The 18137-nt window shown below is 32.1% G+C and overlaps 2 protein-coding genes across 3 annotated transcripts; both read left to right on the top strand.

Moving 5' to 3' along the window:
* The first annotated feature begins 3264 nt into the window (after window positions 1-3264).
* Window positions 3265-4248, top strand: LOC8274344 (non-specific lipid-transfer protein 3). The gene is made up of 2 exons (XM_015715711.3): window positions 3265-3930; window positions 4094-4248. The coding sequence occupies exons 1-2, from the start codon at window positions 3606-3608 to the stop codon at window positions 4114-4116; spliced, it is 348 nt and encodes a 115-aa protein (XP_015571197.1). The 5' UTR covers window positions 3265-3605; the 3' UTR covers window positions 4117-4248.
* An 866-nt stretch (window positions 4249-5114) lies between these two features.
* On the top strand, window positions 5115-7876 carry LOC8274345 (protein BOBBER 1). 2 transcript variants are annotated; one of them, XM_015715880.3, is made up of 6 exons: window positions 5115-5662; window positions 6538-6710; window positions 6806-6854; window positions 7129-7295; window positions 7465-7548; window positions 7628-7876. In XM_015715880.3, exons 1-6 carry the CDS (start codon window positions 5269-5271, stop codon window positions 7664-7666), a joined length of 906 nt encoding a protein of 301 aa, XP_015571366.1. In that variant the 5' UTR covers window positions 5115-5268; the 3' UTR covers window positions 7667-7876. The 2 variants fall into 2 exon arrangements, with proteins under 2 accessions (XP_015571366.1, XP_002513546.2); XM_002513500.4 differs by having other exon boundaries at window positions 5119-5698.
* Window positions 7877-18137: the final 10261 nt, after the last annotated feature.

The raw sequence follows: 18137 nt of genomic DNA, 5'->3' as shown, positions 1-18137 counted from the left end.
ACGAGGAATATAAAAACCAAAGGCATTTTTATACTTTTTACCAATGACAAAATTCACGCATCCTATTGGTTCAGGAATGTGACACGTAATGATGTGATTTATGGAAAAGCAAATGGCTAGATCACGGGCTAAACGATAAGAATCCAATTATTTAGATGACGATTGACTGAAAAAGACACAAAACACGTTATCATGACGTGAATGTGTTGCGTCATTGCCAAATACGGGTAATGAAGAAAAATAACCGGGGTAATTACTTTTCATCTCTAATTTTCACTCTATTATGTAAATTACTCCAATGCCATTGTATTATACTAAATCTCTTTTATTTTTTATAAATTCTTTGTTAATCACTTCCATCCAAAGTTAATATAGTCAAAATAATTAAATTAAAAATAAAATTATAATTTAATTCTTAAACTTTTTTATAAATATTAAAATCATTTAAAATTAATTTTTTTATTAATCTAAATAAATTTTTTTATTTTTAGCATAGTTTGATTCTAAAATTTATTAAAATAATAATATAATAAATATTTCAAACCATAACTATGTATTATATTTTAATAATTTAATTTTAATTATATGCTAGTTTGATAATATTATTTTAAATATAGATATTTTTAAAATATTTAAATTTTTAAAATTAAATCATACTAAAAAATCATAATTAATTAATTTTATTATACACTAAAACTAATTTACTGCAAAACTAATTATTACTTAAATTAAAATTGATAATTTTTTTTCTAATATGATAAAGAATTAATTTTAGTTGAATTTTATATTTGATAAAAACTTAAAGATTAAGTTGTAATTTAGTCTTTTCACCGCATTACTTTTGAATATGCAGGGATTAGTAGCTAGTTTTGAAAAAGAATAAAGAGAATTTAATATAATAAAAATGACGTAAGGACAACTCATATATTAAAATAAAAATCAAGAGATAAATAGTAATTGGCTTAAAATAATTAAACCAATATTATTACACAATACAATCAAAATTAATTAATGATACTAGTTTTTTTGTTATATTTTGACTTCCAATCTTAAAAGTTCATCGGTTCAGTTAAGTAATTGGATGTGTCTATTTAATGTTATATTTTTAGATCCTCCTAATGACTAATTAATCAATTTTTTAATACTTTTTATTTCTTTAGATTATTTAATTTTTTTCAATCAACTGAAATATAAATGACTGGTTTAGCAGTAAACTATATTAATTTATTTTTCTATTTTAATTCAGTATGTTTAGTTAAAACTTTGGAAACTAAAACATAAGGGTCAAAATTTCTGGTTTTGAATTTTTATCTTCTTCTTTTGATAATAATTTATTAAAAGCCCACTTTTAGGTGAAATATGATAAATTATGTTCCGGAAAACAAAAACAATAGATTTTAATATTTTTTCTTTTAGCGTTGTGACCAACCTTAAGTCGGTGAGTTATTGAAGAAATGAGTTTTTGAGTTTTTAATGATATGAACATAACTAGAATTTATGTATTTTATGCAATTGAGGTGAGAAAGTTCATTTCTTTTGTGAGATATTGTTTTGGGAGTTTTAACTTTGTGCGAGAACTTTGTTGTTTATATAAGAAAAACTTGAGGGAAGCATTTTGGGTAATGATTAGAAAATTTCAATTTTTGCTGGGTGTTAATTATTTATTGTTTTTAGTAATTTTACGTATCTAGTGTAAATAAAAGTTACGGGTTTAAAACCCATGTGGTTGTATGAAATTGACCCATTTAGTTTCAAGTACGCCAGTAGCTGCACATATAGTGACAAATTACATATGCTGAGACTTGACTCAAACTGCTGCATTATTGTTATGATATAATATGCGGATAAAGCATATGACTAGACGAGCAGCTAACGACGAACACTCAATGATTTTTGTGTGTCGGTGAGTGGGGGAAAGGCTACCAAAATTACACTGACAAACTGATGTTAACCTTTTCCTAGCAACCCAGTGCGATGCTTTATTACAACGCTAGGAGAATATAAACTCATTGATTTCCTAGTCGTTTCTGCAGAGGAGTTGTAATTAGGCAGCCCATTTAGTGGCTGAAATAAAAGTGCCCTACGATTCAGTGGCTTAAACTTTGCTACAAGGTAATCAGTGTTTGGCTGAGGTCTGTAAAATCTTAGTACAGGAACCCAGTCCCCAATATCTGGAGAAATGCTTTTATTTTCTGTATTTGCTTTCAATTGCAAATGATGATGATCACCGAGAGTTCTTAAAATTAAAAAAGAAAAATCTATTATTGTAAGCAGTTTATGCTCAACAAAATAAAAAGGCTAGTTTTTAATAGATTGTAATACACAAAATGAACTAATGATGGCAAAAATGAAACAACGCAGCAGAGTTCGTGTGTTGAACTAACCAGCTGGTCCCAAAATTTCTTGCAAAGCTTTTGGCATAGGAGTGTTTGGTAACACCGATTGCCAATACTCCTCGGCAAGTAGAGAAGCATCACTTCTTGTTACTACAACTTGCCAAAAAATTAATGAAACTGAAAGTGTCATTTGTCGAGTTGAGGATACTGTTTTAATAATAACTTTATAACTTAATGCTTACACAAAGTATGCTGAAGATGGGAAGGAATTGAAACTCCATTTCAAAAGAAATTTATTGATTGGAATCTCTGTAAATATATCGGACTCAGTAATGGCGTTGGCTTAGGATACACACTCTTATATAAAAGAGTCGAAGCCATTGATTCATGAAAGTTGCATACATATCCAGCCACTGGGTCATACTACCGCTTTAATCTTATGGTGTCATATGTGGAGAAGCATATGGCCATATGAGCACCTAGAGGATAAGATAAGAACTATTTTGATGACATGAATGCTTTTGTGTGAATACTCCTGTGTCACTATGTTAGGAGTTGCTTTCCAACACTTGAACTCCATGCCTTAGAGAAACTTATTTATGTATGTTATTTGGGTCCGTAGGAGTGATAACGAAGCTGCCCGCTGGATTTGTAAAAGCAGTAGCTTATTTTTGTCTTTTGATAATTGGCTGTATGCCCCTCCGATGGAGGTGGCCCATATTTGTACATGGATTCCAATTCTCAGCTTAATGATTTAAGCTTAACAATAAATGTCCATATGATGAGAGCATATGGTTGCGCCACAGCTCTGGTGTGCGAAACAGTATGGTGCTTTTTTAGGTTTACCAAAAACACTCAGGAGGATGCCTAACTTCTTAAGACCCTTTTGGGCTGTAGGCTGCAAAAGGAAGTAGCCCAACCCATGTCCCTCCAACAAGAACAACCCAGAGAGAATTCCGCAGATGGCAATGATCAGTGCAGATTTCATGCGAGGCTGACATGAAATATTATCTCCATCAACATTGCTAAAAACAAGTAAAAAGTCCCAACAATCTCCGCGTACACCTATGTTGATCGACCCCTAATACCAACCAATCAACATCACACTAACCAATTCTCTTAATATCTATCGACATTTCCAATAATTCGAAGATTACTGGCTGCCAACTCCAGTCCCTCACTTTGCCACTTTCAATCACTATATGAACCTCAGAGGCCATATGCTCTTACCATAAACTAGCATCCATTTTTCAGAGAAAATAAATAAACATGGCAGTTTATAGTTGCAGGTTCCTTTGCTTTATTTTGGCTATATGGATTGCAGTTGGAATGTCAATTTCCGGCCAAATTGCTGCTGCTCAAAGCTGTAACACTGATCTTACCGATCTTGTATCTAAATGCCAGAGATTTGTAATAAAAACAGGACCAAAGTTTTCACCATCACCTAGTTGTTGTGCCGTGGTGAAGAATGTTGATGTGGCCTGTGTTTGTGATCTTATTACAAAGGAGATTGAAGATATGATCGACATGGACAAGATGGTGTATGTGGCTCGATCCTGTGGCAAAAAGATTTCGGCAGGAACCAAATGTGGAAGTAAGTGTATCGAGTTTTCTTCATTCTTTGGTGCTAAATGTACAAGGATATCCTCTTGATAGATTAATAAATATATATAATCCTGCAATTTCTATCCGCTACTGTTATGTGTTATTTAATTCTGGCAAAGATACGCAAGCTAATGCTGGTGGTATTGTTTCAGGTTATATTGTTCCAACAGCTTAAACTGGAAGACTATGAAGCTGGATGATGTTTCTACAAATAAGAATAAGGCATGATGCTGAAATTCCTATATACATGTATGATCTATTCTTATGATATATATCAATAGAAAGTAATATCTTTTACTATACCAGATACGGAGCTACTTTCATGCCTTCGAGTAATAATAAAATAAGCGTAAACAAGTCTCAGTAAATTCAGGACATAATGTTCAAAAGCAGTCAGAATTTGTTACAAGAAAAATTGTAAATCAAGACGTCAAGAATGATATAAGCAGCGAAAATACTGCCATGGGAATATTTAATCAGGCACGACAATTATGAGTTGAACCAGCGACGTTCTTTTGCAAATTGGTTTATTTGTTGGCAGAGAGAAAATCTTTCAGATGCTCTGTTGAAAAATCAAGACTTGAAGCTGTTGCAAAAATATTGTGACAAAAAAGTAGTGTTGCAAACATAAGTGAAGATGAAATAGCCATTGCCCTACTTGTCTGGATATGGAAAAAAAGATGATAAACTACGACATTTATTACCTAAATAAGTTGCAAAATTAGTACAGAAGTTAGACGTCAAGTATCTCTTTGGTGACAATGAAGATCATCGTCGTTCTGCAATTAACCTAAAAAATCAGCAAGATTTTTCTCCATGTACAATAAGCGACAAAGTAAATATACATTTAATTTATCAACTATGTAAAGAACTGTCGCATAAAATTAACAATACGAATATGTGGCGACGAATAACTTTGTTAAGCGGTACCCGTCGCTAACCAACTGTTGATCTTACGATGGCCTTCTCAAATCATTAAGAATTTAAACTGCCTTCGGAGTTGGGGCTGGACCTATTGTTCAGCACAAGATTATGGGCTCTTATAAAATACGGGAAATTCTACTCAAACCAGCACTTCCGGCCTGATGGCTGTGATGGGCCCTTAAAATCTACAGTTTGGAATTCTTCATTTATAAAGAAATAATAACAGGGGTGTTTTTTAACAAAGATTCTGGAATACTCTATACTATAGCAGTCTTGTTCGCATTGTCTGCTTTGCCTATATAAGCCGCAATCCAAGTCGCTTCCTTTGTTAACGCCTTCTTGGCCTCGGTTTCCATCTGTTGTTTTTCATTTCCCGAGTCAAGTCGGTCAAATCCAAATCAGTATGGCGATTATCTCAGATTATCAAGAAGAGGAACGCGAGATGAAGCCAGCCGCGTCACCTTCCTCCTCGTCGTCTAAAACATTGCCGTTTAACGCGACGTTCGATCCGAAAAATCCAATAGGGATTGTGGAGAAAGTGTTCGAGTTCTTGTTGACAGAAAGCGATTTTATGGCTAGAGACTCGGCTGAGAAAGAGATCGTGGCGGTGGTGAAGGCAGCAAAGGAGAAGAGTAAGAGGAAGACAGCTGAAGCAGAGAGAGATAAGGCTGCTGCTTTGAAGAAGGTAAAAGAGGAAGTGAAAGCTGAGGTCAAACAAGAGAAAAAGGAAGTCAAACAGGAGCGGGAAGTCAAACAGGAGCCTACGGAGATCGAGAAGGAGGAAACCGGTCCTAGAGGTATCAATATCGAGAAGGAGGAAACCGGTCCTAGAGGTATCAATTGTTTCCTTGCTTTTATTAATACTGAAATTGGAATGGTTTTGAATGGTGTAGTTTTAATTTTAATTTTGTTTATGGAATTAGGGTTTGTCTTGATTGATTTCTTTTATCCTTTTCTTATTAGAGTTTCTATAAAGGTGAAATGTTTGCTTTGTTGTTTGGTTATGTTTTGTATTGTACATTTTAGGATGCGGCATGCTAAAAGATAGGATGTTGAAAATATTATGCTACATTTTAGGTTGGTTAATAAGTTTTATGCTACGTGTTTCTTGTTTTTGATCCTCAGGACTAGGGTTTGCGCTAATTTTTTCTTATTACTCGGCAAATGCGACAAGTAAATAAAATGAACTGTTGTCTGATTGCTTTGAAGTTGTGTTTTCCTGATTTTGTTTTTCTAACATTATTTGTAATTGCCTGCTGGCCCTGGGGATGAAGCTTCAAACTATATGAAATGAGGGCTCCGCCTCCTTCGATTTTATTTTAGTTAATGAAAGTGAGAGATATCTTTTGAAATAATAGGCTATTGATAGATTAGGCAAATACATTTTTTGTTTCCTTGTCACATAGCTTCATGCTTGATCTTAAAATGCATAAATACATCCTACTGTGTTAGTTTTATGCAACTTTTGCACTGTTCCCAGGGTTTACATGTTGAATCACCTTTTTAAGTGATCGTGTGCATCCTGTTGACTTTAATTGATTTAAGATTTAGAAGCGGGATGGTTGATATTGGTCGATTGTAGATTGATCAATCCCTTTACTTTAGAGGAAAGATGCATCACTATATGTTCTAATTTCTTTTTCTATTTTATCTATCTCAAATATTCTTACAGTTCCAAACAAAGGTAATGGCCTTGATCTGGAGAAATATTCTTGGACACAGACCCTGCAAGAGGTCAACATACAAGTTCCAGTCCCTCCTGGAACTAAATCAAGGTTTGTTGTATGCGACATAAAGAAAAACCATCTAAAAGTTGGACTGAAGGGTCAGCCTCCAATAATTGAAGTGAGTTAGCATGTAAACTTGTCTTTGTGTTGAGACCTATATTTTTTTATATTGTTTTCAGTTTTACCTGATTATGCTTTTTCAAATACTCACAGGGAGAACTATACAAGCCTATCAAGGTTGATGACTGCTACTGGAGCATTGGTATGTTAGTTGTTAAGTGACAATTGACAAATGCACTGAGCATGTTAAATATATTTGTCTACCTACATATAAAGAAATAATTGAATGGCTTTGAGCAATCCTTGGAAGCCTCAGCCAAGACTGAGAACTATATTATGAATAAGGCTGTTAAAACTGATCAGCTGAATGATCTTATGATGTCTGGATGCCTTCTTCCCCCTTTGTTGCCTTGCCAAGAGTCATTGCATAAGTTTAGTTGCTTATTAAGTAGACTTACGTTTTATACTGTCTTCAGAGGACCAGAATACGATCTCAGTTCTTTTGACGAAGCACGACCAACTGGAATGGTGGAAGTGCTTGGTGAAAGGAGATCCTGAAATTGATACTCAGAAAGTTGAACCTGAAAACAGCAAACTAGCTGACCTGGATCCTGAAACAAGGCAGACTGTTGAAAAGATGATGGTAAAATTTGATGACTTTCTTGTCTCTTTGTTCCAGCAATTGCCACCTTTGAATAATGGAGATTTTTTGTTATATGAATTGTTTTAATTGACATAGCGATTTTTGTGTTTATTTTGCTAACTTTTTATTTCAGTAATAACCACTCTTCAAATTTATATTTCTTCTTCAGTTTGATCAAAGACAGAAGTCTATGGGTCTCCCAACCAGTGATGAAATGCAGAAGCAGGAGATTTTGAAGAAGTTCATGGCTGAGGTGAGCTCATGCGGCATGTGATTAGCCTTTTCTTTTCTTATTCCAATTGCTAACTGGATAGTCTGTAATGTTGTTGCAGCATCCTGAGATGGATTTCTCAAGGGCCAAGATATCATAGACGAGGACTTTTTAGTATGGCAGTTGTGGGTTTATAAACTGGGTAGGGGCATCTCCTAATTTTGTGGATTTCTTTTTTCTTGGGCCAGGGATGTGAACTTTGGGCTCGGAGTGCTATAAACTCTGTTAATAGTTTCAAGTTAAAAATTTTGGAACCAATATGCTATGCTCTATAGTATGGAATTTAGTTAAAACACAGGCTTTTGTGGTTTGTGCTGCTTTGTTTCCCGGAACTATTTTTTCCTCCGGACTCGATTTTATCCATCTGTCAATTTCAGAAATAGTAAGGACCGTTTCAGATGGTTAAACTAGTTTGGCTGGTGGGCCAGGGGTAAGATCTTTCTGGAGTAGATATTGCAGAAGCTTATTATCATCATGCTAAAAGTTTTACCTGTGAGCATAAAGTCGGAGATCAAGCGCATGCATGCAGTCAAGTCAAATTTGAAGTCACAACGAGAAACGTTGCCGCACACAGAAGTTATGAATACTCTTAACTTTAGAGCAAAGTTTCTCATTTCCTCAAAGATCCCATCCCAGCCCATTGCTCTTCAACGCTAAACCATGAAACTACATATAAAGCTGTAGTCATTGCCAAAATGACTGATTATCGTTTGATTAGTTTGACGTTCACATTTTAAACCGTGAGCTAGTTCCGATCGTTTTTCTCTAAGATTGAACGTCCAGCAACTGGGGCGCATTTGGCTTAAAGCAGGTGATGCTGCTAGACAAAATTGATCATTTTGATTGTTTATAGAATGTATTAATCAAAGTTTTAAGGTCAAAATTTGATGACCCCATTAGAAACAAAACTCAACTAGTATCCAGGACATGCGTAGTCTCTCAATTTGAGCACATACATTACAAATTACAGGTGTTCCGTCCGACCCGAATTCGAACCCCACATCCAGCTCATTATCACCTCCAACTGGGCGGCATGGCATCGACATTAGACGTCCAAGCTTATACTATCAAGCTCCCTCTTAATTGTCTTAGGAAAAGAGTTGTCTTGACATGAGCTAAATAAGTCCCTTTTGGCTTGCCATTGAGGGTGATGTCCCCTTGGTGGGTTCTCCCACCACCAGTCTAATAATACAACCGGGGTGAAGTGACATTAACTGGGTTACAAGAACAATCCAAACTTGCCACATTTTCTCTTTACTGTACTTAAAGGCAACCACTGAATGACACGTTCTTATACTATGCCATAAATGTCATTCTCAAACGCCTTTTTTCCATTAAAAGGCAATGGACGCCCACCTTTTCTTGTCCTCCTCCTTTAGGTGCTTATTCCACATTCCGTAACTTTCTTACTTAATCCCTTGAGAGACATATGAAAAAAGCGACTGCACGTTTATGCCGAGATTTTGTCGTTTTCTGCTGTTTCTGATTACTTTTTTTAGTCTGGGGTTTGATTAATCTAAACACAAGTGAGTTGATAATTAGGATTTCATAGACGATAATGAACTTTAGATATTGAAAAGAGATGATGCTGTTATGTCATTAATCATCAAATATACTTGTGAGTTGTGTTGGAGTTAAGCTGATTCCTCTTATATGAATTCTTTGCAATACCAGCTGTAATGGGCAAGTTTCAGGTTTTTATTTTTATGAATGATGCATATGAAAACTACAGATACCTGATCTGTTCTACCATACTTCTTCCATTTAATATATACAGGGAGGCCAGGAATTCGAAGACTTAACTTTTGAGATAATCTTTGTTATTGTCCACAGAAAATATCATGGTAATATCAATATCTGTTTGTGGTTCAAAAACCCTATTTCCAGATTAAGTTACAAAACAGATGTTCTTTGCATTTAATTAATGATAATCTTGTGTTTGTGTGTGTGTGCAGGAAATGTTTCCTCTCAGGTTTGTAATAATTGTATCTGTAATTTATGTGATCTTCCTCCTATTGGAATACTAACCTTCTATATCAGAATGAAGCAACATTTCAGTTTCACAGTTCATCTTCAAGTTTAATATGATCTCTTGATTTTGGAAAGCAAATGCTGTTGATGTTAACCCTAAACCCTAAACTGTCTTACAGATTCTGAATTACTAATTCATAAATCAGTTGTTTGGGGCAGGATTATAGGTGTTAAGATTTAGGCATTAGATAACTATATGAAAATTGATCGTAGTTGTCTGTTTCTACTACAGCTAGGGTCTGATAATTTCTTTTTCCACTTAGATGTTTAAATCAGTAAATATTTAAATTTAAAATAAGTATTTAAAGAGTTGTAATACTGTTATCTTAGAATGGTAAGGCTACAAATTATTTATAGAACTTGCTTTAATGATAAAACCGGCCTCTGATCTCTAAGTCGTGTAAATATATTATAAAAAATGCGATGAATATATTTTTACTGAAGTTGATATATCATTAAAAAAATTCAAATTAAGAAAATATGTATTTGAATATTTAATATTATATTTTCCTCCCAATTGATATTGATACCTACTTTTATTTATTGATTGGAGAATATCTAAAGAAGAAATGAATGGACCAAAATCAAATCATGTAGAGGCAGGTCTTGCCTCTCACAATGAGAAATAGGAAAACTAATATCCAAGTTGATTAAGTCTATCCAATTAATACTATATTATTTAAGATGGCATCATTTTCAAGTCTCTTCTTTGGAGAAACTGCCAAAGAAGTGCAAATGGGTAGCCCTCTGATCAACTGATACTCAAGTTGTATATGAGTGATAATAGGCCACTGGTGTCTTAATTATTTGTTACCATGAATTGCTACATTCAACAATCAGGTGTTGCAAAAATTATTAAGAATCTGAAAACGACAGTTCGTATTCTACTGGATGTCCCAATGTAATTTCACAAATAATTTGATTACTTTTGTAGTACGATTAGCACGTCTATAGTATAAAAAACTGTTCTTGGAAGATAGTAAAGCTGTCCCTTGTTGTGAGCATTATTAAATTAATAATAATGGACACTACTACTGCTACACCTCCTGGATTCTAGAACTTGCTTTCTTTTTCACACACCCAATGTCAATTTTCCATTGTCTATAATTTTCATGAAAGGTACTCAACATGGATTACCACTCCTATGTTCCTACTGTTTCATTAATGCATTCTCATTTCATTAAAGTTTTTGTCCTGAATATAATCAGTTGCTAACACTTCAAATTTTATCAGATGTGTATTATGCCTTAGTAAGTTCAATTTAGCAGATCAACAGTCAACAATCTTTGTATCTTGTATTAGAATTATCTTCTTTCTTTCTCATATTATTTATATTCTGACACGTACTGTATTACTTCGTAGAGTATGATAATGGTTACTAAGACTATTAAGCACGACTCAAACATCAAGTTTGTATGATAATGAATTTGAGGTATCACATTCAAAGAGTAATTGAAAGTTAAAACTGAGCTCGAAACGTGGCACGAAAGGACACTTGTCATTTCACAGAAATCAAAGTTGCTTTTTTTGGTTTCCTGGGCTTCATTTATGCGCATTGTCCAGCACAACTCTGTCGCCAGGCGAAGTCTTGGCTTATGCCAATGCCAAAAAACAAGAGGCCTTTTAGTAGCAATGATACAATTCAATTTTATTATTTATTCTATGTTTTCTTTTTTGGGTGTTTATGCATATTGTCAAAATTATTGTGTCCAAGTTGAGTGCCACTTGGTAATGTGGAAATTCTCCGGGTCCTCACCTGGCCTTCAACTTTTATTTCCCCTTTTCAACAAAAAGTGGATCCTCATGCAATTCACCTCTACATGAACCCTGATTTTCTTTTAAGACCAGTCTCGCGGTTGTTAAGTATTTCGACTCAAAAGACTAGGGATTGGTTTCAGGATCACATTTTTATATTTTCTTTTTTGTTTTTCTGATACGAGGATCAAACTCCCGAAATCGGAAAAGTGAAATCTTGTTATTATTAGTGAAACAAAAGGCACTATAGCTGATATCAATAGTGCCAAAAGGGTTAAGAGGGAGGGGCTTGGCCGCCTCTAGTAATCAATTCCTACTAAAAATTGAAGAAAGAAAGTGGTACAAACTTGAGAAAATTGTAGTAATAAATATTCCACAATGGGTTCCTAATTGCAAGAAGACAAATCAGTTTTAATTCTACCTTTTGACAATGCAGGAAGCAGACAATGGAGATAAAATGGGAAAATATATAAAATGTTTTGTCCAAATGTGATGGGTCAAATCACAAACCTTTGTTCCTCCACTAAGCCATTCACATCCTATTGAACATTAAATCCATTTCTGGCCTGATAAATTATGGAACTTCTCTTTGTGTTTAGGAAGCTTAAAAATATTTTTGAGAAACAATCATTAGCTCCCACCATTAAAACAAGCTAAGCTCATCAGTTGTGCGGCAATTTTGAGAAACATATTAACAAATTTATGTAAATTTTTTCTTTTGTTTTGAATACTGATTTATGGTAATTATACAGTAAATAATAAAAATGCAGACATGATTTGAAGCACAAGTTCGAATCAAAAGTCTTGTCCATATTCCCAAATTGCATTTGTGGAAATGCATTTGATATGATGATGTGAAGTAGAGAAAGTTTTATTGGTGGAATTTGGCAATCGATTCAAGGTGATTTAATGGCTCAGGCCTCTGTATATACAATAAAATACTTTCTTTTTTCTTCTTTTTGTTTTTTTTTCTAGGGAACTTGCTACGCTAGTTTTAGCAGTGCCTAATGCTCTGAAATCATACTCCAAAAAGGGAAGTTCCATCAACAGAAATTAAAAGGAGATTCATTTCAGATATCATTCAGAACAAAAACATGGATTCATCTCCAGTTAATGAACGCCATGAGAAATTCAGACATTTCTTTTTATTTTTAATTTGTTAAATTTGAGTGATTAATTTATTAAAACAATTTTAAATAAAACGAAAAGGTAAAATAGTAAAATAGGGAGGAGTAGAATTTAACTTTTGTCACTGTCAACCAGTTAATTAGAAGCTACTCTCATGTTAACATCTAAAAGAATCCAAAAAGTGGCTTCTAAGTATATGGGCCCTGCCTAAGGAGAGGAGAATTGCAATTATATATTATATATTATATATTATATATATTTCCCATTTTCCTTTTATATAATATGACAATCCCCTACAGCTGTTTTTCTTTCATCCAATCTCTTTCATTTTGCTTTCTTGTCTTTCTCTAACCCTAACCCTAACCCTCTTTTTCAATTTTATCAACATCTAAATTAAATTTCTTTGAGTAGATGATAACAACTTGCTATGAGTTTCATATTCTTATTCCTCTCTTTTTCCCATTCTACTTCAATTATTCGATGCAGTCGCCGCGATAATTTTTTAAAATTTACTATTATAAAAGCCATATCTATTATTTTTCAAACTTTTTTTTACAGATTTACAATAAATATCTTTTCAATTTTATATTTTTAAAATAATAAAATAGAATATTACGAGTAATTATGATAGTTAAGATTTTCTTATTATGTGTTAATAAAATTCAACATCCTCAATGAAATCAAAATGCTTATAACTTGACTCTGAGAAATGCCTTAATCCACATAAGAAAATGACTTGATTCGTTTCACCTTCTCTATTTAACAGTCTTTTTCTTCAAGCAATTAGTAATTTTAAGTCAGCAAATTCTTTTTTGTTTCCTAAAACAGAAAAAAATAAAATAAATAAAAGGGATGGGCCGACACATTGTCATTATTCAGGAAATCGCTGGAATTGCAAATAACATGAACAAAAAGCATACCAAAAACTATGAAGAAAATAGTTAAACCCACTTAAATTATGAGCCTTTAATTAAGAAATCCCCCACTAATATTCACATTTCTTTTCTTTTTCTTTGAAATTATGAACATTACCGACCCAACGAAGTGGTCATGCAATGCAATGTGCAATCTAAGGAAGACAACTTCAATTCCTTGTCTGTATTAAAAAAAAAAAAAAAAAAAAAAAACCCACTAACAATTTTCGCCGGCCAAGTGTACAAATAGCAATGCACCGCGTGTGATCCCAGTATTGGTCCGATCTTGCTCTCCATGACATAGACGTTTGGGTATGAACTTTATCTGCTTTTTGTTTCTTTTTCTCTTTTTTCCAGAATGGCTAAATCACTCGAAATATTTCATGCATAAAAATTCAATTAATAAGAATGTAATGATGAGTGTTTTATATTGAAATTATGAGGAGGAAATTCGTATTTGAATTTATATCTTAAACTATTTTAACTGTGCTTTTATCCACCAACTATCGCCCTATACACTCATAATATTAAAAATAATAAAAAATTGTACGTTTAAATTAATAATTTAATTTAAATAAAACTCTAATTTTCACTGAGATGATTAAATTTAAGACTTTTTATTTCTACAAATAAACGCTATTATCAATTAAGTTAGCTTTTTAATATTTATAAAATTTTATTATTGTTATTTCCTAATGGGGCAATTTTAAGGTTTTCTCCACTTTTATTCTTTTCCTTTGATGAACCGGCTGATCTGCTGTCCCAAAGTGTAGATTGTTCACAATTCAGTAGTTGAGAAAATAAAAGTAAGAAGAAAAGGGTATTCAGTGTTGTCTGATTGGGCATCTGGGTTGAAATTCCTTTTCCCCTTTTCATACTTTACAGCCAAAACTCCATATTCCTTCCCATGAACTTTCTTCTAAACTGGAAACTTATTTGACCTAACTTATAATTATACTAACACTTGCGAAAATGATGCGATCTCACTGTTTCTAATTTTGCTTTCACATTTGTGTATGCGGCATGGAAATGGAGTTTTCTGCACAGGACAACGATGACCTTCTATAAGCTTTTGATGATCTGACGTCATAATTTTAAGATTTCATACCAAAATGTTTGCTACTAAGTACAAATAATAGTCTTATTTTAATAGATATTTAAATTTATTTTTTATAAAATTTTTATTCTTTTAATATATCTATATATTTTATAAATATATTTATATTATATTAAAAATATTGTATATTATAAAATATTTATTAAACTAAATCAAATTAAATATTACACTAAATTCAAAATTTTAAATATATTAAAATTTAGAAATATAAATATATCGAGATAGAGTGGGAGGTGTTTAAGAAAAAGAAAAAAATCATTTTAATTAGAAAATATTATTAAATTATTTTGTATATAAACACATCATAATATATTTTCTAAAAAGAATACTTGGTCTTAACGTTACCACAAACGGACAAAATTGGCACCACCTCTCATCTCACATTGTTGTCGCAACTCACAACCAATAAGCTTCAATTTCATATTAACTTGGCGTGGTAGAAAAAAGAATATTTGTCATACCATTAATAATCAAAATTCACAGCTCATATTATGACTAAAATTTTTATATACATAAATTTAGTCATATAATATCTTTATATTTCAATTTGAGTAAATTATAAAAAAATATATATCATAATTTTATTATTTTATAATTTTTTAGAAAAAAAAAAATGCAGTTAAAAAGTGAGATAGAGATGAGTATTTTATTATTAATTAAAAAAATAACTATTTTTGTTTCGACCACCCATAATTATCATATTTATCTTGTTTAATAATATGATTTATACCTTAACAGTTAAATAATAGAATAAAGAGTTTTTTTAGCTTTAAACTCATATTATTAAATTTACGGAACATAATAATGATAGCTGATTAGAGTGAATATAACTAAAATTTTATAAATTAATATTTTTATAAGTAAGATTTTTATTTCTTATTATGATCTATAATTATATATTTAATTTTTTCTGAAAAAAGTCACAAACATAAAAGTATATAACAGTAAAAATTATACAGTACTTTTTTTAAAATGTTTATTCCAAATAATATTTATATTGAAAAGGGAAGAAGGTTAAAAATTTTATAAGAGATTCTTGCATGGATGAAATTATATATGATTAAGTAATAGGAAGTTAAACTAGAAAATTCGACAATTCTACTTTCACGTTTCCATTTCATTTCTTCTTCAACACTTATTCTCCATAACTTTTATGCTTTGAGTTTCGAGAAGACGACAAAAATGTTAGGTTGACAACTTCCTTTTTTCTTTATGAAATCTGAAAATTGCAAAAATAAAACCGAAATAATGCAATGTGGAGGAATAGGGCTCACCACATTGAAAGAGAATTTGAATAATTTTCAACAAATTGGAAGACAGAAGACAGAATCTCTATCTCTCCTCTTGCTTTCTTTTACAGCTAATATTTTATTGCATGCACATTAATTGTTTCTTCCTCCTTTTCCTCTGCTTTTCAATAAGAAAATTAAATTTTAGAGAAATCTTTTCCATATTCATGGCTTACCACTCCCATGACGCATTCTTTTTTGTGGGTTTTCGCAGAAGATGTAAAGAGGCCAGATGCAGTGGGAGTGGGGACCTTTGATACTTTCATTTCTATGTCTCATAAGCTAATTAGTATATAGTTTTTCTTTTATTAATTTGTATGAGTTAAATAATTTCTTGGAACTTTCCATGCAAACACAGCAGCAGAATTAGCTTGTGCTTTTCTCTGGCTATGGCTATTGTATCAGTAATGGTTATATTGGACGAGTGCATGCCCCTGTTCATTTTTTAGGATGAAAAGTACCTTTCCTTAGCTGCATTGAAGTATACTCGGGATAGTCATTATAGAAGCGGTTGCCCCTATTTATGATCATGAGCTCTTTCTTCCTGTGTTATTGGCCACAGTCCAAAACAAATTCCAATTTCCTGCGTTCAATTTCAACTCTAATTTATAATTTAATATTTGGTTGAAATTTAAAAAATTAATAAAATTTATTTATAAATTTAAAATTTATATGTTTAAATGGAGTAAAAATTAATTTAATATTCTATATAATTAAATTTGTGTGGAATTAGTTATAGATAAACTAAAATCTAACAAAATATAATTTTTAAATATATTTAACGTTACTAAGTCAATATATTTTATAACATAAAAATATTCTTATAAATACATGATTTGATTTGCACTGGCACCAGGAAATTTTCTTTAACAAAAAATATTGAGAGAAATGGCGGCTCATATAGTGGTTTATTATTATGCTTTTTTTTTTTTAATAAATATTTCTTATGATTTTGTCTTCTTTGTTATTACATTCCAACTCTTAATTATATCACCATGGAAATATTACTGCATTTAATATTCATTCAATGGATCAGAACTTATTCAAGTGATAATTATTATAGGTTCAACTAGTGGAGCAGACATTAAACCAAGGTTTACTAAAAGAACAAGATTACAACTATTTCTTAACATGATTTAAATGATAAGAGGTTTTGTTTTACTGAGACACATTCATGTAAATATGCAAACAGACAAATAAAACTGATATCATTAGAACATGCGGCAGGCAGCAGCTTCTTTCCAAGGAAAATTCAAAATTACATGCGGCGAGGCACCAGGTTGTGTAAACCAAGTCGACTTGTGCTTTGCCTCTTTTGGTAAGGATCAAAGTTGACTCCAGAGATTCCGTGAGCTGAGAAACCCTACTAAGCAATAGTCTACAAAAGCATTATGCTCCTTGTTTTTAACATTTTCCCGAGATCCAACCACAAAAATTGGATTCCTATAGCTAATGTTTTCGTCTATTCCATTCAGATTATATAAGATATCCAGAGATTATTATATACTTAAAAATGTTAAAACGGTTTTCAGTAAATAAATAATTAAAAGAATATCTATTTTCACAAAACTAGTTTTCGAAAAACGGCTTAGTAAAAAGATAATTCTAAACGAATGGGGTGAAACTGTACGGAAGAAAATAGTTTGAGATTGAAAATTGTCCAGTAGTAAATGTAGCTTTAGCTGGTTATGGTATGGGTGCAAGCAAATTGCCAAACCAAAAGAGAATCCAAGAACAGGAAGGGAAGCACGTGAAAAGCGTGTGAGAACGCGCATCGGAGAATGGCTGAGTGGGACCCAAATTCTGACATGAGATAGAGATAGATATAGTGAATGGTGTGTGATGAATGATGATGATCACTGTCTAGCCCACAAACACAAATGCACTCACAATTGGGTGGGTGCATTTCACCTTTTCAATTCCCCATTTCATATCATTACTGAACCTTCACTTTCCCACACTATACATAAACATCAATATTAGCACACATGATTTGATAATAGATGCACATTTTAATTTGAATAGTGCTTTGATTTCATTTTCTTAAATTTATATACTAATCACATAATAAAATTCTATTTATTACATTTTTAAATTGTTAATTGTAGTTTGTTTATAGTACTTTACTTATAGCATTGTCATTGGACCTCAACTGAATAAATCTTGACCTTCATTTCTTACTTTTATAATCTTTAATATGTAATTGTTTCATATATTTATAAAGTGAAAAAAAATAATTATTAAATAAAGGTTTTGGAAAACAAAAGTGCATGATAGTATGAGGCATGGGAACAATATCACTGTGTCCTTTTACACTTTGTCCTTATTATGAACCTA

This window comes from Ricinus communis, chromosome 4 (genome assembly GCF_019578655.1).
Source record: "Ricinus communis isolate WT05 ecotype wild-type chromosome 4, ASM1957865v1, whole genome shotgun sequence".
In the NCBI taxonomy this organism is placed as follows: domain Eukaryota; kingdom Viridiplantae; phylum Streptophyta; class Magnoliopsida; order Malpighiales; family Euphorbiaceae; genus Ricinus; species Ricinus communis.
This window is presented reverse-complemented; position numbering and strand designations above follow the sequence as displayed.

Excerpts from the sequence above, each read along its gene's own strand:
- LOC8274345 (XM_002513500.4), top strand. The coding sequence starts at position 5,269 with ATGGCGATTATCTCAGATTATCAAGAAGAGGAACGCGAGATGAAGCCA. Across the intron at positions 5,699-6,537 it reads GGAGGAAACCGGTCCTAGAG|TTCCAAACAAAGGTAATGGC; the intron begins GTATCAATTGTT and ends ATATTCTTACAG. Across the intron at positions 7,296-7,464 it reads AGACTGTTGAAAAGATGATG|TTTGATCAAAGACAGAAGTC; the intron begins GTAAAATTTGAT and ends TTTCTTCTTCAG.
- LOC8274344 (XM_015715711.3), top strand. The coding sequence starts at position 3,606 with ATGGCAGTTTATAGTTGCAGGTTCCTTTGCTTTATTTTGGCTATATGG. Across the intron at positions 3,931-4,093 it reads GGCAGGAACCAAATGTGGAA|GTTATATTGTTCCAACAGCT; the intron begins GTAAGTGTATCG and ends GTATTGTTTCAG.